The 26,242-nt window shown below is 44.6% G+C and overlaps 1 protein-coding gene across 1 annotated transcript in view; it reads right to left on the bottom strand.

The window, feature by feature from the left end:
• Positions 1 to 26,242, bottom strand: part of KDM3A (lysine demethylase 3A) — a 2,231,127-nt gene that overhangs the window by 513,926 nt on the left and 1,690,959 nt on the right. Inside the window, exon 23 of the mRNA XM_044063465.1 lies at positions 11,726 to 11,845. Within this exon, the coding sequence (XP_043919400.1) occupies positions 11,726 to 11,845 (120 nt within the window). The remainder of the gene's footprint in view (positions 1 to 11,725; positions 11,846 to 26,242) is intronic.

Genomic DNA, 26,242 nt, shown 5'->3' with positions numbered 1-26,242 from the left:
GACCACTGCGCGAAAAGCAGCCATTGGAGGATACTCATGTGTAATCTTCCCATAGGAACTGCGATCAGGGACGCTGCCATTAGTCCCAAAACTTTCAATACCAGTTTGGCCGGGGCTTTCTTGCTCTGTAGTAGAAGATGAACCTGTTGTATGAGGGTTGACGCCCTTATTGGAGGGAGCTTTAGCAGTGTTAATCGTGTATCTAGGTCTGCTCCGATGAATGAAATACGCTGTGAGGGCGATAAGCAAGACTTTCTGAAGTTTATCGAAATCCCTAGGTGGGAACAAAGGTCGACTGTGTAGTCTCTGACTTGTATGAGGCGACACTCGGTGGTGGCGGTGAGGAGTCAGTCGTCCAGATAGGGAAAAGTACAGTTTTGTACCTACCATAAATGTAGATGTCCGATAGGAATGCATCTGCAGTCCTTACAAATGGGTTGTCCTGTCGTCAGGCAGCCCTTCGGTCGGCCGGATTCCAAAGTCTGGGTCTGGCTTCGGCTGGTGTCGCACTTCACCCGACGTCATAGCTGCAGTTCTTCGGGTATAAAGGCATCAGCCGACGCCATTTTCCTCAGTGTTTCTTGCCCCAGATGCCAGGTGCCCTCTTGGATGGCTAAATTTGGATAAATGCCAATGTTTCCAAATAGTAGAGAGCAAACATATAAAATAAACATGTATGTACATATATACAAACAAATACAGCATAATAGATCCCCCCCAAGCTAGCTGAAAGATGGCAAATACCCTAGGAGTACCACAGAGGGGAAGGCGGGTAATCCTGCAGATGCATTCCTATCGGACATCTACATTTATGGTAGGTACAAAACTGTACTATGTCCTTCAAGGATGCATCTGCAGTCCTTACAAATGGGTAGAATACCATAGCCAAACTAGGGGAGGAGGAAAGGAGAGAGTTTATGGTGTAGTTAGGATCCCTTGCAAAACAGCAGTGGCAAAACCTGCTCGGGATCTAGAGTATAAAGGTAAATTATAATGCTTGGCAAATGTATGCACGGAGGTCCAAGTAGCAGCCTCTATAATGTCCTTGGTAGCCACCCCTCGTAAGAAAGCTGTAGTAGTGGCTGTAGCCCTTGTGGAGTGAAGCCTGATGTTCTCTGGAGTTTTCTTTCCATGGAAGGTGTAACAAAATCTAATGCAATTTCCTATCCACTTGGAGATTGTCTGTTTTGAAATTGCTTTTCCTTCCCTTCCTGTTGCATATGCTACCAGAAGCTGGTCAGTTTTTCTATTGCACTTGGTCCTGTCCAGGTAGTAGCGTAATTGTCTATGCACATCCAAGGTATGCAACAGTCTTTCTCCCCTGTTCTGTGGGTTGGGGAAGAATGTAGGTAGGTGGATAGCCTGGTTTAAAGACACTCTGGATACCACCTTAGGCATAAATGTAGGATTTGTTCTCATGGACACTCTGTCTTGATGGAAGATCAGGAAGGGTTGCACTGCCATTAATGCATGTAGTTCAGAAACCCTTCTTGCTGAGGTGATTGCCAGCAGGAAAGCAGTCTTCCAGGATAAGTATTGTAATTCTGCTGTTGCTGCTGGTTCGAAAGGAGGGAGTGTCAATTTTTCTAGCACAAAGTTCAAGTCCCATGCTGGCAATGGTGGTTTCCTAGGAGGTTTTACATTTTTAATTCCTCTCAGAAACTGCCTGAGCAGAGGCTGTGAGAAGACAGGGGGATCCAAGCTGTATTCTGCCGAAATAGCTGATGCGTGTATCTTGATGGAGGAATAGGACAGGCCTGTATGGAAGAGCTCTGCCAAGTACTCCAGGATGTTGGCTATGTTTACCAGTGACGCATCTTTTCCCTTTGCAGTACCCCAAATTAGATATCTTTTCCATTTTGCTGCATAATTCTTTCTTGTTGAAGGTCTGCGAGCCTCAAGGATAATGTCTTTAACCCTTTGGGATAAATTTGGGTTAGTTGCTCTTATGTAATGTTCCAGGCAGTCAGCTGCAGAGTTTTCAGGTTTGGATGCAGGATGTTGTAGCTGTTCTGTGTTAACAGCAATGGGATCAGGGGTAGTGTCCACATTTGTTCCCGAGACATGCTCCTCTGTAATGGGTACCAATGTTGTCTTGGCCAGTCTGGAGCTATCAGAATGATCATTGGACGTTCCTCTTTGATCTTCAATAGCACCTTGTGCATCAAAGGAAGTGGTGGGAATGCATATGCTGTCAGGTTTTTCCAACTGAAAGATAGGGAGTCCACCTTCCAAGCAAGTGGGTGGTACGTCCTTGTGCAGAATTTCTTGAGCTGGTGATTGAGTGGGGATGCAAATAAGTCTATTTGTGGTAGTCCCCATTTTCTTGTGATGGCTTTGAAGATGTCCGGGTGTAGCATCCATTCGTGGGCATCCGTGGTAGTTCTGCTTAATATGTCTGCTAGAATGTTTTCTTTTCCCGGTACAAAAATTGCTTGTAACTGAATGTTGTAGCTCAGAGCCACATTCCATAGGTCCAGTGCCATCCGGCATAGAGGGTATGAATGTGTGCCTCCCTGTTTGTTGAAGTACCACATAACTGTGGTGTTGTCTGTCCTTATCAACTGTCCTTCTTGGAGGAATGGTCTGAATGTCTGAATTGCCAATTTTACTGCCAGCATTTCCTTTAGATTTATGTGCAGGTGCAGCTGATCTTGAGTCCATAGGCCTTGTATGCACTTGTCCAGCATGTGGGCCCCCCAACAGAGGTCTGAGGCGTCCGTTGTGATGGTTTGGCTTGGTTGAATGCTGTAGAAGGGCAAACCTGTGTTTGATTGACAGGCCTGAGCCCACCATAGGAACTCTTGCTTCAGGCATGGTATTAGTGGAATTTTGGTTTCTAGGCTGTGTCTGTGTTGAGACCATAAATTCTTCAGGTACCACTGTAGCTTTCTCATATGCAGTCTGGCATGAGGGACCAGAATTATGCAGGATGCCATGAAGCCCAGGGCTTGCAGTACTTTTCTTGCTGTTAAATGGTTCTGCTTTGTTAATGCCAAGAAGTAGAGAGGAAGTTGTTCTTGTTTTTCTACAGTTAGGAATGCCATCTGCTTTGATGTGTCCAGCTCTGCACCTAAAAAGGTTATTCTTTGGGATGGTATCAGCCTTGACTTTTTTATATTGACTGTATATCCCAGGGCTTGCAGCAAGTAAATGACTCTTTGTAAGTCTTCTGTTAGTTTGTTTTTGTTGTCCGCTTGTATCAGGCAGTCGTCCAGGTAGGGATAAATTTGGATTCCCAGAAGTCTGCAATGAGCGATTACTGATGCCAGGCATTTCGTGAACACTCTGGGCGCAGTAGATAAGCCAAAGGGCAATGCTGAGAATTGATAATGCTCTGATCCTGCAAGAAATCTGTGGTATCTTCTGCAATTTGGTCGTATGGGGACGTGCAGGTATGCCTCCTTGAGATCTAGAGTTACCAGCCAAGACTCCTTGCCCAGCATGGGAAGAAGCTGCTGTAGGGTCAGCATTTTGAATTTTGGAACAATGAGGAATGTGTTTAAAGCGGACAGGTCGAGAATAGGCCTCCATTTTTTCTCTTTTCTTGGTACCAGGAAGAGTCTGGAGTAAAATCCCTTTCCTTGTTCCATAGATGGTACCTTTTCCACAGCTCTCATTCTTACTAATTGAGCTATTTGTTTTAGAGCTTCTATCTTTTGATTTGGTGGTAGGTTTGGCATTCCTCTTTTTCCTGGTAGAGTATGGAAATGAAACCTGTAACCTTGGTCTATAGTTTGCAAAATCCACTTGTCCCTTGTGATGTAATGCCAGTTCTTTGAAAATAAGGCTAGCTTTCCGCCTAAGGGTGCTGCTTAGCTGTTCCCTGGTAGGCGGTGCCAGAGCCAAGTCACTGTGATTGTCCTGTTGCAGTGGTAGTGGCCGTGTCTGTGCCTTGCTGGTTGTTGCCCTGCCACTGGCGTCCCCTGTAGGCACCCCTGGATTGATTTCTGCCTCTTGAACGCCTAATCCTGTCTCTCTGAGCTTTAGAGGAGTCTGGAAAAGACCAATTTTTGGAGGGCCAGTTCCTGCTAAACCTTGGAGGTTGGACCTGTAGGAAATCTTTCACTGTTTGTACAGATTTTGCCTTCTCTTCCATTTTCTTCAGTACCTGCTGAGCAGGAGAACCAAATAAATTGACCTTGTCCTTGGGAGCATCTAATAGTTTTGATTTGACATGGTCCAGCAAGGCCTGTTCTTTCAACCATGCATGCCTTCTGATAACTGTGCCAGTCATGGCTGATCTAAAGGAAGCCTCCAGTGCATCATAGCCGCATTTTAAAGAATGGTTACTAACTTGCTGAATGTTATGCACCATTTCCAGAACATATTTCTTATGTAAAGATTCATCAGAGGACAGTTTCTTAGTTAACTGATCAAGCATAAACTCCTGATATTGGATCATATGAAACTGACAGTTCAAGGCCCTAGCTGACAGAGTAGCAGAGGTGTATACTTTTTTACCCCATCTCTCTAAGGACCTGGATTCCCTTTCAGAGGGGAGGGGATTTTTAACAGAGGTAGAAGCTACTGCCTTAGGCCCCTGGGAGATAGTCTCGGGATCTGCAAAAGGAGCCTTGTATAAATGGTGATGTGTGTCCGGGACCCTGTAGAACCTATCGGGCTTAGCAGGGGCTGGAGGTAAGGCATCAGGAGCAGTACAAGCATCATTAAATGCATCATCTACAACAGAAAGAACAGGAGGTATAGCTAAAGGCCTATGTTGTGGTAAATGCAAAAAGGTCCTAAGCCTTTTCCTGGAGTCTGAGAAATCTTGGCCCTGCCACTGAAATTGTTCCCTCATGGCATGTAAGGTTTCCCCAAAGGAAAATTCCTCAGGTGGAGAGGCAGAAGGAATCGACTCTTCAGCATCAGAGTCTTCGTAAGGAGAATAAGGAGCCTCTGGAGGGTCTGTATTGTCTGAATCATCAGAGGAATCATCCGTGGACACTGGCTCGGGGGGCTCTGCTCTAGGTCTCTTCTCTGGAGGTGGATGAGAGGCCCTGTCTGGATGAGGTTGGGATCCCCTTATTAAAGAGATGAGATCCTCTGCCAGAGAAAGCATTTGGGAACTGGAGCTGGGCCTGTGAGAGGGGGGCTTAACAGGCACAGACTTAGTAGTTTTGGCTGCTTTAGCCCTGGCAAAAGCCTTAATGGACATGGCTGCAGGAGGCCTAGCAGCTCCACGTGCAGAGGTTGATACATCCAAGGGAATAGTGTCCGATAATTCCTGAGAAACCACAACAGCAGGTTGGATTTCAGAAGCCGATTCTACCAGGTTAGAAGAGGCCTCGGTAGAAGGCATGGATTCGGCTGAAGAAAGAACCGCTTGCTCGGTTTCGGCCGAAACAGAGACACTCGCGGTTTGCTTAACCGCGGTTTCGGCCGAAACCGCGGACCGCGAGTGTCGGTACTTTTCTTTGCGTTTTTTGGCAATTTGTGTAGTCGGAGGATCCGACGGCATAATATACGCAAAATCAGAGCCGAAAAACTGCTCAGCAAACTCCGACCGACGTCTAAGCGTCCGTCGGTTAAAAGAAGCACAGGCTAGACAAGCTGCTACGTCGTGGTCTGGGCCTAAACAAGGTAAGCAGTAAGAGTGGAAATCTTTATGAGGTATTTGTTTCCCACAAGTTAAACAGTTATTCACTTTTTCTGACATCGGCTGAGGCAAGAAAGAGTCCCCAACGGGTACTTAGCTTTTAGAAGTCTTGGTAGTATTCGGTAGTAGTAATCTCTGGATCTGACCGACCGGCACTTGCGAACAGCTTCTGCTTGGCCACGGCAAGAATGACTGAGGAAAATGGCATCGGCTGATGCCTTTATACCCGAAGAACTGCAGCTATGACGTCGGGTGAAGTGCGACACCAGCCGAAGCCAGACCCAGACTTTGGAATCCGGCCGACCGAAGGGCTGCCTGACGACAGGACAACCCATTTGTAAGGACTGCAGATGCATCCTTGAAGGACATCACCTGGAATCCTCAAGTGAGACGCAACTACTGCCATGCATTTGGTGAATACCCTGGGGGCTGAGGTGAGTCCAAAGGGCAGAGCTCGAAACTGAAAGTGACTGGCTCCCAGCCGGAAGCGCAGGTGATCTCTGGACTGTCTGGCCATTTTGATGTGGCAGTACGCGTCTTTGAGATCTATCGAGCACATCCAATCGTCCTTCTGTAAAAATGGAAGGATCGATTGAAGAATGACCATCCGGAACTTTTCCTTCTTCACGAAGGTGTTGAGATTGCTGAGATCTAAAATCGGTCACCAGGTCCCTGTCCTTTTTGGAACTAAAAAGAACCTTGAGTAAGTTCCGGATCCTCTGGTCCGCCGGGACTGGTTGGATGACTCTGTTTTTGAGCAGCTTTGAAATTTCTACAGCTGCTGGGCTTCGCAGATGGGATGGCACATCTGGAAACCTTCTTTGTTGAGGTGGAGTTGATATGAAGGGGATTTTGTATCCTCTGGTTATAATGCTTTTTACCCAGGAATCCGAAGTAATATTTAGCCAGGCCTGTGGGTATAAAGCCAAGCGACCCACGACTGCCTCCAGAGCAGGACAGCCGAGCCTCAGTTCAGGAGTGCTGGAAAGGCTTCCCAGGGACGGTATCCCTGTCGCCTTGGTTATGCGGACCCCCTCTGCCGCCGGGGTGGCGTCTTCCATTTCTACCCCCCCCGCCTCTGGAGGGGGTATCACTCTGTGTGGCCTGGAAAGATCCCAGATTCTTACGGAACCACATTTTCCCGCCTCGTTTGCCCTTTGGGGTACGGTCTAGTTGGAGCGGAAAAACGGACCCCGACAGCAGACAGGGTCTTTCCCTCTTGCTCACACCGAGTCAGAGTCTCCTTCACCTTGGACCCGAAGAGTGTGGCACCATCAAAGGAGGCATTGGCAAAGGAAGACTTGAAGGCTTCCACAAAGGAGCGCAGCCGCATCCAGGATTGTCTACGAACAGCAATCGCTGAAGCTGCAGCTCTACTCGATCCTTCGGCCACATACAAGATGAGCCTCATGGATGAGTTTACTATGGAGGTAAGGGTGTTATGTTGTGCTGTTACCTTATCTGAAACAGCATCTGTGTTACCCTGGAGGGTATCTGTCAGCTGCTTGATGAGATCCCTCTGCAGATGTGCGAAATGTGTCAAATAGTTTAGCGAATGCATGGAAAAAGTCGCTGAACTAAAAACGCGCTTCCTGTATCTGTCCATAGTCCTAGAATCCTTATTAGGAGGATGAACACATGAGGAAGACTCAGACATCTCCTTTTTCGTGGCTGCCACCACCACCATAGCGTCGACCGGAACTCCCTTGGTGAGATAAGTCTTGTCCTGGGGGGCGGTGATAAATTTGTTTGGTTTTCTAGGGACTGGTTCCCACTGTGTCAGGTGTCTCCCACGCCCTTCGAGCAATCAATTCCATTAATTCATCGAAGGGCGGAGTCACCCAGGAGGTAGAAGGTTGAGCCCCAAAAGCCTTCAGCAGTACTGACTCGTCCTCAGTGGGGGCTAGGGACTGCCAATCACCCCACTGTTTCAAAATCTCCAGGATGTCCGCAAATGACACATCCTCAGAGGGGGATTTTGGGGACCCCTCTGCCTCATTCAAGTCGGTGTCAGACGTTAGATATTCCTGCGGGGAATCTATGTGCCTCCTCTTGCACAACCGTTTCCTCGGGACCTCATCAGAGGGGGCTTCTGGTGAGGCCTCCAAGGAACATGGGGAACCCTCTGGGGGTGGCTGAGGCACTGGGGCTCTATGCTTTGGATGAGTCGTGGGGGCAAAAACAGAAAGCGGCCCTTTAGGGGAAGGGGAAGGAGAAGACGCCTCTGATGAAGTGGTTGTCTGTGCAGACAATACCTTCCTCATAAGGTCAAAAGCCCCTGAACCCCGGGCTGAAGACTCCCCCGGTTCCGAAGAACACGGGAGCATCCCAGACACGGGGGCAGTGGGCTCCGACTGCGAGGACGGAGCTGAGCCAGTCTGCGCCGAGGCCCCAAGAGGGAGAGCCAGCACCGAAAGGTCGGTATGACTCGCGGTCCCGGAACCGAGGAGAGATAGTCGGCTGCGCGACTCACCTACCGGTTCAAAGTAGTCGAAGTCAATGGTGTCGATGGTGCAATGGACGGTTTTAGCACCGAGGGCTCCACTATTATCAGGTCATCCTCTCCCGGCTCCGAGAACTGGATGGGTCTCGAAGGAGGACCTGTTGGAGATATGGGGAGGCCTTCTAGTTTCGACACCAATTGGGAGGAAACTGCAATCAACTTGGAAAGGGCCATGTTTTCCATGAGTTACTGCATGACACGATCCACATCTGTCTCAGATAATGGTCTGGAAGAACGGGTCGAAGGAGCCGAAGATGGCACTGACCGAAGAATGGACGGTGGCGGCAGCTCCGACACCGGTTCCAAGATCTGGGGCTCAGTGAAAGATAAATGTTCGACGCTCGGCCCAGAGGTCTGTGGAACCGGCGAACGAACCTTCGAAGATGAACTCGGAGCCGATGACATGGGCTCCGACATCTTCGACCCCTTCGAGGACTTAGAAGCCTGATCCGATTTGTCTAAAGCCTCTTGAAAGGCAGGTTTAAGCAACCCTCTATCTATAAGCTTCCTGCGTCTATCTGTCATGACCCTCCCACTAAAGGAATGACATATAGAGCAATCCTCTTGAAGGTGGAGAGGGCCAAGACAGTAAACGCAGGACGCGTGGTTGTCAGTGATGGACATTTTCTGCCCACACTGACATCTTTTAAAGCCGGATTTTGCTTTCTCCGACATAACTGTAGAAGTAAAGACACTTTACTAGGTTAATAACAAGAAAAAACTTCCAATAACTAATTTCTATATATATGTAGAATAAATATCTATATAAGTATAAAAGAACACTCAACAAAAACCACACCAAGAGAAAAAGGGTAGGCCACAAAAAGGTGCCTTAAGAATAATATGAGAAATATTATAATAATAATCACACACTTCTATACTAACTATTAGAAACGTATTTGTACAAAAAAAGTAGCAGCTTATCTGAAAAAAGCAAAAAGTTATCAAATTTTTCTCTGGTCTGAGCTCTCCTCAATCCGATCTGTTGCAGCAGCAAACTAGATCTGAGTAATGGCAGGGAGGATTGTGGGATATAGTCTGGTCTCGAGCTTCTCTAAGATGCAGAGCTTTGCGATGCGGCTGACTCGGAGCCGAGGAAGGATCGGCTCCGAACCAGTGTGTAAGAACAAATGGCGAGATTGAACACTCTCACATCAGACAGCGAGGGACGTCATGGTCTGGGCCTAAACAGGTGATGCAATAAGAATGAAAATCTCCGAGGTATTTGGTTTCCACAGGCAAGACAATTGTTAACTTTTTCTGACATCGGTTAGAGCAAGAAAAAAGGATCCCCAATGGGGTACGTAAGCTTTAGAGGACTTCAGAATTACAAACTCGAAAATGAAAATTTCAGGTAGTGGCCGAATGGCACTTGTGAACTGCTTTTGCTTCGGGCTCCCGCTTGGCAAGAAAGACTAATGTAATGGCGTTGGCTGCCTGTTTTATACCCCTGACAACCTGACATCATGGAAGAAGTGACAGCAACAGATGCAGAAATCCTAAGACTCTGGTATTCGGGCTGACTAAGAGCTACCTGCAGGCAAATAACCCAAGTGTGATTACTGCAACAGTGAAACATGACAAACATCTGAAGGAGATGCTGCACAGTGAGCAGATGCTTTTGCAGCATCATAGCTGCATCTAATTGAGTGTCTTGCTACTTGGGTAGCCAAAGAAAGTTTGGAGTAGATGTCAGCTTTAGTGGGGCAGTCAGGAATAGTGGCTAGCATGGAAGAAGCTTGAAAGACCAAGTCCAGAGCATATTTGGTCATATGCATCTGATAGTTAATGGCTCAAAGTCTAAGTGGAGGAGGTGTAGATCTTCTTGCCTATCTTATCCATAGATTTACTGTCTTTATCTGTGGGTAGGAGTGAGGCAGAGGGAAGGAGTCCGGATTGCTTATCAGGGTAGTTGGTAATCACTGCTGGGTCTCTGCCAGGGGAGGTTTGATTAAGAAGTTTTGTTCTTCAGGCACCTTGTAAAAGCGATCTGGTCACTTGGGGGCAGGTGAATGTGAACTTAGATGCAGAGTTAATGGCATCTAGGTAAGTAGGTAGAACTGGTGAACAGCAGAAAGGGAGGTGGATACTACTTGAAGAAGCTCAAAATACCTCTTTTGGGTATCAGACATTTGTGAGGTATCCCATTTGATGCATCTTTCATTTTGGTGATAGTCTCACCAAAAGGATATCCTCAGGGGGGTGAATCTACCTCTATATATTCTTCATCTGGAGAATAATATTCCTGGGGTGAAGCAATTTGGGAGGTGTAAGATATGGACTCCCTCAGAGGAGAATGAAGAATCATGCTCTTCTTCCCTAACCTGAGATGTCAGGGGGGAGGGAAGAGGCTGAAGCAGGCCTAGGGCTGAGCAAAGGTAGATCAGTGGAGGATGAGGATGAAGGCCTACATCAGGGAAGAAGTGAAGGACTGCCAGTCAGGAGGTAGGCCTTCTGCAGTGGAAGAGGTATGCTTGGCTTTGTTTCTTTTTTGCTGGGGTAGACGTTGGAGCAGGCCTGGAATTGGGTCGGATAGTAACCATGCCCGAAGGCGAGATCCAGGTCAGAAGCTCTATAGATTCTGTTTCCCCCTCGACCACAGTCTGTGTCGGCTCCAAGGACATGCCTGCCGTTGGCTGAGCAACGGCCTCCACAAAGGTAGTCGTTGAAGTAGACTGATCCACAGGGTGTCCATCACCTCCTAAACCAGCAGCTGGTAGGGCGTCCGGTAACGGAGGGACAGAAAAAGAGGGCCTGGAAAACTTGGCCTTATTATGTGGAGGTTCTGATGTTGCCTCCGAGGCAGGATCCATCCTTAGGGCTAACCTCTTAAGGCACTGGTTTTCTAGATAAAGGTTAAGCTTGGCCAGATGGCTGCGTAGGGTCTTCAGCACAAACGATTGGCAAATGGAACAAGCGGTACGGTCATGCTCTCAGCCTAAGCAAAACACACACTGATCATTGGAGTCTTTATGGGGTATCTGGCGCCCACATTGGCATTTACCCTTTTTCCCTGACATCAGCTATAAATAGCTACAACAAACCAAGCCTAAACAATAACAATAAGATATGAAGAAAAAAAAACCCAACGGGTTACTTAGCTTTTTTGAGACATTCGATATGAAGGAGTGAACACACGAGTTGGTCGTCTGCAGCTGAAAAGTTCTGAGGATTGTGCGTGCAAAGGTCACATTTAAGGCCTCTGGTTTATGGCCCTATGAGTGACATCCCACGCAGCTGCAACGGCCAAGCTGAAGCTTTTGTATAGGAGCCAACGTACGAGTCACCTGAGGGCAAGAAATTCCACAACAAGAATATTGCAACATATGAACAAGAAGGATATCACACAGATTTAATCCCAATTATAAAAATAATAACACAAAACAGAATACAAAACTGCTCATATCAAAAATGTGCCTCAGCTCAAAGCATAGTGCGCATTAATGCAGGGAAAAAAAGACTGATTTCTCAAATTCTGCAGTCAGCAGGAAACAAACTGTTAAAGGCTCGCATGTTACAGTTCAAACTTTTACACCGTCTCTTCCATAACATTTGTCTTCTGTAATTTCCACTTGGAAAATGCAGCAGGATAAAAATTAGTATTCAACACAATTACTTACCATCCTCGTGATTAATTTCTCCTTTAGGAATGCCCACATAAACCATTACATTGGCAGCATCCGATACATCTAAATGAAGGTTTGTTGTGCCATACTTCCTGTCTTCTGCTGATATTAAACCTTTAAATAAAAAAGGCAAGTTAGTGCCACTTAAAATATATAAGGATTTGAGAAGTTTATATAAAATTAACCAATGTGACCTAAATCAAAAGTGTCAAACTGACAACATTCCAAAGCAAATAAAATCAGCATTTACGAGGGCTTCATTAAGGCTCAATGATGAATTCAGATGTCTAGGTAGCAAGACATTTCCCTGTGGTACAAGTGGTTGGGGACACATGGCTGAAGTGACATTTAGCAGCAGAGAAATATGGCTGTTACAAATTCCCTGTGGGCAAACAGAAGTGCACACAGTCATGCCCACAGCTTTAATAACCCAAGTGCATGGATGCAAAAGTAGTGAGCGTTGTGCTCAGTGTGTAATACATGCTTGTGTAACTACAACATGCAGAAGTGTACTACAGCACTGAGGAAATCTTGCACCCTGCTGCGGTCACATTTATGCGCCAGCATGCATTTTAGGTAAGGCTCCATAGACACTGTGAAGGGGGTAGTGGTCCACTGCCACCAATTATAAAGGCACTGCCCATTGTTCACTGCATTTTCACTGCCACGGACATGCCAACTAGCCAGCCTGCTTCTGATCCCTGCCATACTGCTTGCTGTCTCTTGTTGCATTGGGGCCCACGGACACTAATTTCCCACTGTGCATTTGGTTACTGAAGTTCTGAGTATAGCGCAGCATTCTTCTCTACACTCAAGGAATTCATAACAGCTGCAGTTCTCTGCAGCTGAATGTCAGCTCAGCCACATCTCCCCAATATACCACAGTCTCACTGCCTAGGCACAAGAATTCCTTACATGCCTAAATATCTACGAGAATTTCTGATGTATGCTAAGCTAATTATACTTCTGTTCAACACCCACAACCACATCTCTTGTTTATGGCATCATAACACTGCTTGCAGCTAGTTTCCTTAATCACTGTGGTTTATGATTAATTAGAGGTAAACAAAATGGCAATAATCTTGGCGGCAATACAATGGTGATATGGCAATAATCTTGGCAGTAATACAGTGGTGATATTAATTGGTCACTAATTCATACTTTCATAACTGACTGAATTTCACATTACTGACTGGTATCTTGAAAAGTCAATGTGGAAGACAGAAAAATATTCAGCCAAAGTCCATGAAAAATGCACTAAACTAGAGATTTTGCTTGCACTTTTTAATCATTAATATTACAAGTAATATTTTAGTAATTACAGCAATAATACCAAAACTAAGTAAAAGTACAGTTATGTACACTTACCATAAATTTAGATGTTAGAGTGTATTCACTGTTGCAGTCATTACATTTGGGTAATCTGCTGGTAGGTTGCCCTCAGTCGGCCTAATTAACAAACTCTTGGGTCCTGCATCGGTTGCTGTCCCTTCTTCCATGACGTCAGGTCGTCAGGGGTATAAAACATACAGCCAATGCCATTTTCATGAGTTTTTCTTGCCCCAGATGTCAGGTGCCCCTGAAATGGGGAGCAAAATATAAATATATATACATACAAATGCATGTAATTTAAAACACAAGTATACCTTCAAATAAAAGCATACACGACAAAAAGACTTTTGAGCATAGTAAAAGAAAGAAGAGGTATAGTAAAAGACAACACTGGGGGCTGGCGGGTGGGTAACCCGGGCTGCAACAGTGAATACACTAGAACATCTACATTTATGGTAAATGTACACAACTGTCCTATGTTCTTCGTGTTTCACTGCTGTAGTCATTACATTTGGGTAGAATCCCAAAGCTATAGTTGGGAGGATGAAATTGTACAGCATTAGGAGCAGCCATAAGGCCCTGCAGGACAGCAGTGGCAAAACCTGCTTTGGATTTAGAGAAGAGAAGTAAATGGTAATATTTGGTGAACGTATGAACTGAGCTCCAGGTAGCAGCTTCTAGAATGTCTCTGGTAGGAACCCCTCTGAGAAAGGCTGCAGAAGTTGATGCAGCCCTGGTGGAATGGGATCTGATCCCCTTGGTAACAGGTTTACCATGGTGCATGTAGCAGAAATGAATATAACGGCTTATCCATTTTGAAATAGTCTGCTTTGAAATAGCCTTTCCCTCTGCCCCTGCAGCAAGTGCTACCACTAATTGCTCAGATTTTTTTAGAGCTGTTGTCCTGTTTAAGTAGAATCTTAGTTGTCTGTGTACATCCAATGAATGCAGAATCCACTCACCCTTGTTCTGTGGATTTGGGAAGAAAGTTGGCAGATGAATAGTCTGATTAAGAGTCACACTAGATACCACTTTAGGCATAAAGGATGAACTGATCCTGAGTGTCACCCTACCTGGGTAAAAGACAATAAAAGTCTCCACTGCCATGAGAGCCTGTAGTTCTGAAATCCTTCTAGCTGAAGTGACTGCTAAAAGAAAGGCGGTCTTCCAAGAGAGGAATTTTATGTCTGCAGCAGCAGCTGGCTCAAAAGGAGGTAGGGTGAGAGCTTTTCCAACACAAAATTGAGGTCCCATGCAGGGAAGTCTCAAATTGTTGGACCCTCTGAGATACTGCCTGAGCAGGGGATGAGAAGAGAGGGGAGGGCTCCGTCTTGTAATGAGCTGAAATGGCAGAGGCATGGATTTTTATGGAAGAATAAGACAGGCCCTTGTGAAGCATCAAAGTTAAATATTGCAGAATCTGAGGAATATTGGGCATTGCTGTGCTGATTCCTTGTGCCTGGTTCCAGGCACAGAATCTTTTCCATTTATCAGCATAAGATTTTCTAGTACTAGGCCTTCTAGCCTCCAAAATGACATCCATCACGTTTGCTGAGATAGATGTAACTGGTGAAATTAGTTGATTAGCCGTGCTGCAAGATTCAGAGTTTGGAGCTGAGCGTGCAGAATTTGATAGTTCTGCTGAGACGGAAGGTATGAGGCAGGTACCACGGAGGAAGGTGTAACATATATTGCATAGGAGTGGGTAACTCAGTGTTGGCGAGGCCAGTCTGTTTTTGTTTTTTCCTGTCTAACTTTTAGTAAGAAGTTGGAGAGCGAGGCAGAGGGGTGAAAGGCATAGACTGATAGGTTTCTCCAGCTGAAGGATAGAGCACCCACTTTCCAAGCTTTTTTGCGATGAATTCTTGTGCAGAACTTGTCCAACTGATAGTTTTGGGGTGAGGCAAAAAGATCTATGTCTGGGCTCTCCCATTTTCTTGTCAACATGCTGAAGATTTGTGGATCCAGTTTCCATCCGTGTGGGTCCATAAGATTTCTGCTTAGTTCGTCTGCCAGAGTATTTGGCCTTCCTGGCAGGAATTGAGCTTGTAGATGTTATTTGATAAGTCAAAGCAGTGTTCCACAAAGCCATGGCTAGTCTGCAAAGGGGGAAGGAATGGGTACCCCCACTGCTTGTTTATGTACCACATGACTGTGGTGTTGTCTGTCTTTAGCAGTAGTTGTCCTGGATGAAGATAGTCCTTGAAGGCTGTCAGAGCATTCTGTACAACTAGCATCTCTTTCTGGTTGATATGTAGGTGCATTTGATTTGGGTTCCATTGGCTCCAAATGCAGCTTCCTGCCAGATGCACCCCCCCCAAGCATAAGCTGATGCGTCTGTAGTGAGGGTCTGGGTGGCAGGGGGTGGAGTGAATGACGGTCCCTTGTTTTGGTGACAGGTCTCTGCACACCATAGGAACGCTTGCTGCAGGCAAGGAATGATAGGAATCATTGTTTCCAGACTGTGACAATGTTGACTCCATAAGCTTTTTAGGTACCATTGAAGTTTCCTCATATGCAGTCTTGCATATGGAATTATTAGATTGCAAGAAGCCATGAACCCAAAGGCCTGCAGAATTTGTCTTGCAGATAGCTGGGTTTTTGTGGCCACTTGTTTGAAAGTAGGTCATTAATTGAATTTGTTTCTCTGGTGAAAGGTAAGTCATCTGGGCAGATGTATTCAAGCTTGCACCCAGGAATCTAATTATTTGAGAGGGTACCAGTTGTGATTTCTTTTAATTTATGGTGTACCCTATCTAGACAAGTTAGAATCCTTTTCACAAATGCCAGATGTTTTAGAAGTGTCCTTGATTTTTGCCTGAATTAGGCAATCGTCCAGGTAAGGGTAAATTTGAATGTTTCTTTTGTCTGCAAAATACAATTATTGGTGCCAGGCATTTTGTGAAGACCCTGGGCGCAGTAGATAAGCCAAAGGGCAGTGCAGAGAAAGTACAGTTGTGTACACTTACCATAAATGTAGATGTTCGAGTGTATTCACTGTTGCAGTCATTACATTTGGGTAATCTGCTGGCAGGTTGCCCTCAGTCGGCCTGAATTCCAAAGTCTTAGGTCCTGTGTCGGTTGCTGTCTTCTCTTCCATGACGTCAGGTCATCAGGGGTATAAAACATGCAGCAGACGCCATTTACTTTAGTTTTTCTTGCCCTCGATGTCAGGTGTCCCCAAATAGGTAGTATTATTATATATATATATATATATATATATATATATATATATATATATATGGGTTCACTTCAATTCACTGAACTTTCAATTCACTGACTTTCATTTCACTGACACCATTTCAATGAAATTCATTTCACTGAAACTTCATTTCACTGACAAGTATTATTACAAAGTAAATGAAATATGCCCCCTTCCCCACTGTAGTGCGACCCTGGAGTTAGAATATATAGTTAGGGGTGTGTGGGGGGCAGAGCCCCCCACATCGGGGTTGTGGGCAGCCTCCACTTACTTTTCTTTTACTAAGCAATATTATATCAAAACGTAAGAATATCATATGAAATGAAGTGGACTATATATTCTAACTCCAGGGTCGCACTACAGTGGGGAAGGGGGAATATTCCATTTTATTGCTAATAATAGTTGTCAGTGAAATGAACTTTCAGTGACATGAAGTTTCAGTGAAATGAATTTCAGTGAAATGGTGTCAGTGACTTGAAAGTTCAGTGAATTGAAGTGAACCCATATATATATATATATATATATATATATATACACATATATATATACATATATATATATACATATATATATATACATATATATATATATATATACATATATATATATATATACATATATATATATACATATATATATATATATATATATATACATATATATATATATATATATATATATACATATATATATATATATATATATATATACATATATATATATATATATATATATACATATATATATACACACACACACATCTATAAACATGCATCAATATAAACTTTACTTTCATCAAGCAAACACACCACATAGGTTGTAGAAGATACAGAAGGAAAGATAAAATGTAGAATGACAGGGGGATGGTGGGAGGGTAACCCGGACTGCAACAGTGAATACACTCTGACATCTGCATTTATGGTAAGTGTACACAACTGTACTATGTTCTTCCTGTTTCACTGTTGCAGTCATTACATTTGGGTAGAATCCCAAAGCTATGGTTGGGAGGATGGAGCTAAACAGCTTTAGGTGAGGCTATAAGGCCCTGCAGCAGTGGCAAAGCCTGCCCTGGACTTAGAGTAGAGAGGCACATGGTAATGCTTTGTAAAGGTGTGAACAGAACTCCAAGTAGCAGCCTCTAGAATGTCTTTGGTTGGTACTCCTCTGAGAAAGGCTGCCGAAGTAGCTGCAGCTCTGGTGGAATGAGACCTAATGCCCTTGGGCACAGGTTTACCATGGTGTGAGTAGCAGAAACGGATGCAGTGGCATATTCACTTTGAAACTGTCTGCTTTGAGATAGCCTTTTCTTCTGATCCTGCAGCATATGGACAGTAGTAATTGCTCAGTTTTTCTTAGACCATTTGTCCTGCTCATGTAGAATCTTGGCTGTCTGTGTACGTCCAAGGAATGCAGAATTCTCTCCCCTTTGTTCTGCGAATTTCGATAAGTTGGCAGATGGATTGTTTGATTAAGAGCCACACTGGAAACCACCTTAGGCATAAAAGTAGGATTTATCCTCAGACACACCCTGTCTGGGTAAAATATGATAAAAGGCTCTATTAGCCATGAGGGCCTGTAGCTCTGAAACCCTTCTTGCTGAAGTAGCAGAGCTGTCTTCCATGACAAGAACTTTATATCAGCGGTAGCGGATGGTTCAAATGGAGGCAGGGTGAGCTTTTCCAAACATAACTGAGGTCCCATGCAGGTAATGGTGATCTTCTAGGAGGCCTTAGGTTTTTGGCTCCTCTAAGATGCTGCTTTAGTAAGGGATGAGAAAAGATTGGTGGCTCTGTATTGTAATGAGCCGAAATGGCAGAGGCATTGATTTTGATTGATGAGAAAGATAAGCCTTCGTCAAGCATCTCATTTAAGTATTGTAACATCTGAGGAATATGTGGCTCTGCTGTATCAGTTTCTTGTGCTGGATTCCAAGCACAAAATCTCTTCCATTTGTCAGCATAAGATTTTCTAGTACTAGGCCTTCTGGCTTCCAAAATGACATCCATCGCAGCTTTACTGAGAGGTGTCGTTGGTATAATTACATGATTAGCCATGCTGCCAGGTTCAGAGTCCGTAGTTGATTGTGCAGGATCTGAATGTTTTGCTGGGACAGTAGTTGTGGTCTCTGAGGTAAGGTCCTAGCTGGGTACAAGTTCATTAGGATTGGGTACCAGTATTGGTGGGGCCAGTCCGGGGCAATTAATATCATCCTTGGCTTCTCTTGTCTCACTTTTAGGACCACCTTGGGTAGAAGAGGTAGAGGAGGAAAGGAGTAAACAGACAGGTTTTTCCAACTGAAAGATAGGGCATCTACTTTCCATGCTTGTTTGTGATAAGTCCTTGTGCAGAATCTTTTCAGTTGATAATTTTGAGGACAGGCAAACAGATCTAGGTCTGGGCTCCCCCATTTCTCTGTTTTCATGCTGAATACTTGTGGATTTAGTTTCCACTCGTGAGGATCTATAAGGTTTCTGCTTAAATAGTCTGCCAGAGTGTTCTGTTTTCCTGGCAGGAATTGAGCTTGAAGATTTATCTGGAAGGTCAAAGCTGTGTCCCACAGTGCCATGGCTAATCTGCAAAGGGGGTATGAGTGTGTGCCCCCCTTGCTTGTTCATATACCACATGCCTGTGGTTGTCCGTCTTTATTAGTAGTTGTCCTGGATGAGTTAAGTCCTTGAATGCTGATAGGGCATTTTGAACGGCTAGCATCTCTTTCTGGTTGATATGTAGATGCATTTGATTTGGTGCACATATGCGCTGAATGCATCTTCCTGCCATGTGGGTCCCCCAGGCATAATCTTATTTGTCTGTAGTTAAGGTTTGGCTGGCAGGGGGTAGAGTGAAGGGCCATCCCATGTTTTGGTGACAGGTCTTTGCCCACCACAGAAACTTCTGTTGCAGGCAGGGGATGAGAGGAATCATTGTTTCCAGACTCTGTGAATGCTGACTCCATAAACCTTTTAGGTACCATTGAAGTTTCCTCATATGCAGTCTTGCATATGGAATTAGTAGGATGCAGGATGCCATGAAGCACAGAGCCTGCAGAATTCGTCTTGCAGAAGACTGGGTTTTTACTGCCATCAGTTTGAAGTAAGTAGTCAGTTGCCTTTGTCTGGCATGAGGTAAGCCATCTAGGCAGTTGTATGCAAGCTTGCACCCAGGAATGTATCTTCTGAGAGGGCGCCAGTTGTGATTTCTTTTCATTTGTGTACCCTAGGCATGCTAGAAGCCTTTTCACAAACGCCAAGTGTTGTAGAAGAGTGTCCTTGTTCTCTGCTTGAATGAGACAGTCGTCCAAGTAAGGATATATTTGAATACTTTTGTCTGAAAAATGCAATTACTGGTGCCAGGCACTTTGTAAAGACCCTAGGCGCAGTAGATAAGCCAAAGGGCAGTGCAGAGAATTGGTAATGCATTAAGCCAGCCTTGAATCGAAGGTATCTTTTATACGACTGTCTTACTGGGACATGCAGGTATGCCTCTTTTAAGTCTAAAGTCACCAGCCAAGCATTTTTGCCCAGCAAGGGCAGAAGCTGTTGCAAAGTGAGCATTTTGAATTTTGGAATGTCCAGGTATGTGTTCAAAATCGATACATCCAGTATTGGCCGCTAGGCCTTGTTCTTTCTGGGTACCAAGAACAATAGAGTAAAAACCTTGTCCTTTTTCCTGTTCAGGTACTGTCTGAATAGCCCCCATTATCCATGAGGGACGTAACCTGTTTCTGAGCCTCTGCCCATTGGTTTTTTGGCAGGTATGGCCAACCATTTGTCAATGGCAGAGTGTGGAAATGGAATCTGTATCCCTGTGATACGATGTTCAGTACCCACTTGTCCTGGGTTATTAACTGCCAATTTTGAGCAAAAAGTGCTAATTTTCCCCTATGGGTGCTGCCAAAAGATAAGTGCTTGGTGTAGGCAGAGGGAAGTCATTGGGATTGCTTTCTGTAGGTTTGCGCTTTTTCTCCTCTAGATTTGGAGGTGGATGCACCCCATTGCTTTGACCTGTAGGAGTCTTGAGCTTGGTACCTGGAACCCTTAGGGCGTCTGGATTTGCCCATTTAAGCTCTGTCTGACAAAGGAAAGGACCAGTTTTTTTGTAGGCCAGTGTCTACTGAATCTAGGTGGCCGCACTTGTAAGAAATCTTTAACAGTTTGCATAGACTTAGCTTTGTCTTTCATTTTCTTTAAAACCTCTTTCTGCCTTACTACCAGAGAATCATGCTGTAAAGGTGCATCTAGTAATTTAGCTTTAACATGATCAGGCAAATTTTGTTCCATTAACCAGGCATGCCTCCTAATCACAGATGCAGTAACTGCGGCCCTGCAGGAGGCCTCTAAAGAATCAAAACCACATTGCAAAGTATGCTTTCCAACTTGTTCAGTTGCATGCAAAAATTCTTGCAATTCCTTATTTTCTGTACATTCTGAAATCAACATAATTTTCTGCTTCAGCAATCCCATAACATGTTGTTGGTACTTAAGCATATGAAATTGACAGTTTAAGGCCCTATTGCCAAGGTTGCAGATGAGTAAACCTTTTTTCCCCATCTGTCCAGTGCCCTGGAATCTCTGCTGGAGAGGGAAGGGTTTTTTGCTGTTGAGGCCTTAACTCCCTTAGGACCCTGTGAAATAGTTTAGGATCGGCAGCAGGGTTTCTAAATAAAAATTTATGAGAGTTAGGGACCCTGTAATACCTGTCAGGCTTACTGGGAACCGGAGGTAGAGAGTCAGGGGTCAGGCTTGACTCTGAAAAAACATCATCCACAACGTCTAACACACAGGGGGAATGGCTAAAGGCATGTGCTGATGGAGGAGGAGGAAATCCCTGAGCCTCTTTTTTGATTCTGAGAAGACTTGACTCTCCCAGTGGAAATGCTCCCTCAAAGTATGCAATGTTTCTCCAAATGAATAATCCTCAGGAGGAGATGCAGATGGAAAAGACTCCATAGCATCAGAATCCTCATAGGGAGGGTAAAGATAATTCCTTATCAGAGGAGGAATCAGAAGAAATAGAAACCTGATCTGAAGATTCATAGTCTGTGTCTTGCCTAGGCCTCTTATCTGGAGGGGGATGGGTACCCCTGATCAAGATAAGGTCTTCAGCCATTTTGATCATCTGTTTTTTTTAGGCATAGAGGCCTGTGCACGTCGCTCAGGCGTCTTTTTTTTAGTTTTAGAAGGTGTCTTTGCCTTTGGTTTTGATGTAAAAATGTTGAGGTCTGAATACACCCTCAGAAGCCGGTGCCTGCTCAGTGGCTCCGGACCCATCTGAGGGAGATACATCCGTCAGTCCAATACCTTCAGTATCTTGCGGCATTGCCTGACTCCACATGGGTGTTGGTAGAGGCCTGCGACTCGAAGGTAGCGGGTATCAGGGGCTGCGAAAGCACCTCACTGAGCATCGGCGAACCGGCGACTGGCTTAGGAGAAGCTTCATCGTCGGTTTTGGATCTCGACTGCCTTTCTCTCTCCTTTTCTTTGCGTTTTTTATGTACTCCGGTAGTCGGATTGCTATCTGACGACATCTCTGGGTAGTTAAATCTGTTGCCAAAATACTCAGATGCAATAATATACAGACGCTTAATAGTGTATTGGTTAAATCTAACAAAACAGCCAAGCCCGTTGTGGTCAGGGCCTAGGCACGGAATACAGTATAAATGGAAATCCTTACGAGGTATTTGCTTCCCACAAGTAATAAATTATTAACTTTTTCTGACATCGGTAAAAAGTAAGAAAAAAGTTTCCCCAACGGGGTACTTAGCTTTATTGAAGACTTCGGTTCTGAAACTCAAACGCAAATATTTCAGTAGTCGGACGATCGGCACTTGCGAAATGAGTCTGCTTCGGGCGCCGCACGGCAAAAAGACTAAAGAAAATGGCATCGGCTGCATGTTTTATACCCCTGATGACCTGACGTCATGGAAGAGAAGACAGCAACCGATGCAGGACCCAAGACTTTGGAATTCAGGCCGACTGAAAGTAACCTGCCAGCAGATTACCCAAATATGATGACTGCAACAGTGAAACACGAAGAACATCTGGTAATGCAAATAGCCTGCTTTGAAGTGGAGGTATCTTCTGCAAGATTCCCTGATAGGGATATGCAGGTAAACCTCTTTTAAGTCTAGAGTTACCAGCCAGACATTCTTGCCTAGCATAGGCAGTAACTGTTGTAGAGTCAGCATCTTGAATTTTGGAATGTCCAGAAATGTGTTTGGATAAGTCCAGAATTAGATGCCATGATTTGTCTTTTCTGGGTACCAGGAAAAGTCTCGAATAAAAACCTTATCCCTTTTCTGGTACTGTCTGAATAGCCCCCATATTCATGAGGGACATAACTTGTTTCTGGGCCTCTGCCCACTGATTTGGAGGCAGATCTGGTCATCCATTTGGGATTGGCAACCTGTGGAAATGAAATCTGTATCCCTGGGATACTATATTTAAAACCCACTTGTCCTAGGTAATTAGTTGCCAATTTCTTGCATGAAGTGCCAGTTTTCCCCCCAAAGGGGCGGCCAAAAGATAAGTGCTTGGTGTTTGCAAAGGAAAGTCATTGAGACTGTTTACCGTAGGAAGGTGCCTTGTTTCTTCCAGATTTGGAGGTGGAGGCACCCCATTGTTTTGTTCTACAAGTTCCTTGTGACTGAAACCTGGAGCCTTTGGAGTGTCTGAGTTTGACATGAATGGCTCTGGTGGGTACTGGAAAGGACCAATTCTTAGTAGGCCAGTGCCTACTGAACCTGGGTGGCTGCACTTGTAGGAAATCTTTTACAGTTTGCATAGATTTAGCTTCATCTTCCATCTTTTTCAAAAACATCTTCTGCCTTATTACCAAACAGACTGTCCTGTTGTAAAGGAGCATCCAACAATTTTGCTTTAGCATGATCAGGCAGATTTTGCTCCTTGAGCCAAGCATGCCTTCTTATCACACATCCAGTTACAGCAGCCCTGCAAGAGGCCTCCAAGGAATCAAAACCACATTGCAAAGTATGCTTTCCAACTTGCTCAACTGAATGCAAAAAATCCTGCAACTCTTATTTTCCACACAGTCGGAAATCAACATCATTTTCTTTTTAAGTAAGCCCATGACATGCTGCTGATATTTAAGCATATGAAATTGACTGTTTAAAGCCCTGACTACCAAGGTTGCAGACGTGTAAACCTTCTTACCCCATCTATCCAGCGCCCTGGAATCTCTATCAGAAGGGGTGGGATTTTTAGCAGTAGAAGCCTTAATACCCTTGGGACCCTGAGAAATGGTTCTCAGCGTCAGCAGTAAGGTTTTTAAAGAGGAATTTGTGGGAGTCAGGAACCCTGTAATATCTGTCTGGCTTACTAGGAACTGGAGGCAGGGAATCAGGAGCCATGCTGGATTCTGAGAAATCATCATCAACAATGTCTAGAACAGGAGGCATAGCCAAAGGCCTATGCTGAGGAAGAAGGAAATCCCTAAGCCTTTTTAGATTCTGAGAAATCCTGACTCTCCCAGTAAAAGTGTTCCTTTAAGGTATGCAAAGAAAAATCCTCAGGAGGAGAAGCAAAAGGGATGGAATCTTCTGCATCAAAGTCCTCATAAGGTGGAATAGATCAGAAAAGGAATCGGAAGAAATAACAACCTCATCTGATGATTCATAGTCAGTGCCTTGCCTAGGCCTCTTAGCAGGAGGGGGATGGGAACCCCTGATCAAGGTAATTACATCCTCAGCCATTTTGATAATTTGTTTTTTAGGCACAGGGACCTGAACACGTGGCCCAAGCGTCTTTTTTTAGACATAGTTGATTCTGGCCGAGGTTTTGCAGATGGTGTCGGTTTAACATACACATCTTTAGGCCTGAAAACACCCTCAGAAGCCGGTGCCTGCTCAGCGGCTCCGGACCCATCTAAAGTAGAGACATCCACGGGTTCAATACTTAAAGTATCTCGCGGCATACCAGACTCTGAATGGGTCTCAGTAGTGGCCTGCGAATCAAAAGTAGCCAGTATCGGGGCTGCGAAAGCACCCGAGTACCGGCGAACAGGCGACTGGCTTAGGAGAAGCTTCGTCGTTGGTTTTGGACATTGACGGTCTGTCTGTTTCTTTGCGTTTTTTGTGTATTCCGGTAGTCAGATTGCTAACAGACATTTCTGGATAGTTAAATCTTGAGCCAAAATATTTTCAAGCAAAAATATACGGACGCTTAACAGTGCGTTGATTAAATTTAGCTCAAAACTGACAGCAAGGCACGTTGTGGTCAGGGCCTAGGCAAGGAATACAGTACAAATGAAAATCCTTATGAGGTATTTGCTTACAATTAACTTTTACTGACATCGGTAAGAGCAAGAAAAAAAGTTTCCCCAATGGGGTACTTAGCTTTAGGTTGAAGACTTCGGTTCTGAAACTCGAAAACGAAAATTTCAGGAGTCGGCGGCACTTGCGAACTGCTTCTGCTTCGGGCACTGCGCAGCAAGAAAGACTGATGAAAATGGCATCGGCTGCATGTTTTATACCCCTGACGACCTGACGTCATGGAAGAAGGGACAGCAACCAACGCAGGACCCAAGACTTTGTTAATCAGGCCAACTGAGGGCAACCTGCCAGCTGATTACCCAAATGTAATGACTGCAACAGTGAAACACGAAGAACATCTGCTGAATGGTATCACGTTGAAAACTTGGATAACACAGGGAAAATGGTTGCTGTCACTTGCACATATTTATATTTTTATGCCACTTCACAGCAACATGCAGTCTGGTTTGAATCTTGGCTGGGTTACCTGTTGTGCAATCCACCTGCTCTTCCCTTTGTGTACACAGACTTCAACAGATGCTCCAGTTTCAATCTAGCTACCAAAGACAAGCTGTAGTTAAATAGATATTCTCCAAATTGCCTGAAGATGTGTATGCAGTCTGTTAGTAACAGCATGCATTCTGCAACTGACAAGTGCCCTGCCCAGAACAGGTTTCAATGCCTTTTGCTCAATGGCTGCAGAGACAGCTCCAGTGTCTTTTCAATCTTTGTGAAAAAAAGCAGGTTACTGGACAATGAAAGGAAGACTTTTACATTTCAGTAAAAAAAAAAAAAAAAAAAAAAAAAAAAAACATCAGAAAAGTCCAAAAGGAACTGCTTATACACACCAGAAAGCTCAAGACTTGCTGAACAAAAATGCTGCTGATACTGTGTGGTAAGTGTACATACTTTCTAAGTTATGAAAAGTTCTCTTCATACCATTTACTGCAATCAAAAAAACATGCAGGCAAAATAAAAGAAACACCTCACACCATCCATCTGGAATTCATCACACGGGTCTCAACCCTGCTCTCTACATATTAGGGTCTGACTACGGGGAAAGGAAGAGAAGCCCTCCACCCCAGCAAAAAACAATCTTCCAAAGAACAACAAAAATCAGGTACAGACAGGTAAGCAAATGCCAAACAGAAGCAAGCAGCTCAGACTGGAGAATGGATTGCCGTCATACAAATAATCAAGCTACACTGGCCCTTGCAAAAAAACAACCAGCACAGGAATCCAGGAAAAGTACAGTTGTGTACACTTACCATAAATGTAGATGTTTGACTGTATTCACTGTTGCAGTCATTACATTTGGGTTATCTGCTTGCAGGTGGCCCTCAATAGGCCTGATTATCAAAGTCTTGGTTCCTGCGTCGGTTGCGGTTTCATCTCCCATGACATCAGGTAGTCAGGGGTATACAGCATGCAGCCGACACCATTACATCAGTTTTTCTTGTCCCAGATGTCAGTTGCCTCCATAATGGGAAGCAATTATATACAAGGTTACACCTCCAACAAAAAGCAAATATACCAGAAAGCTTTAAGAACAGTAAACAAAAGGAGAGGTATAGCAGTCAGGGGGGGCTGGAGGGAGGGCAACCAGGACTGCAACAGTGAATACACTTGAACATCTACATTTATGGTAAGTGTACACAACTGTACTATGTCCTTCGTGTTTCACTATTGCAGTCATTACATTTGGGTAGAT

This window comes from Protopterus annectens, chromosome 2.part1 (assembly GCF_019279795.1).
Source record: "Protopterus annectens isolate FY-2018-M chromosome 2.part1, PAN1.0, whole genome shotgun sequence".
Taxonomy (NCBI): Eukaryota; Metazoa; Chordata; order Ceratodontiformes; family Protopteridae; genus Protopterus; species Protopterus annectens.
The sequence above is the reverse complement of the archived record's forward strand: the minus strand, read 5'-3'. Positions and strand labels throughout refer to the sequence as shown.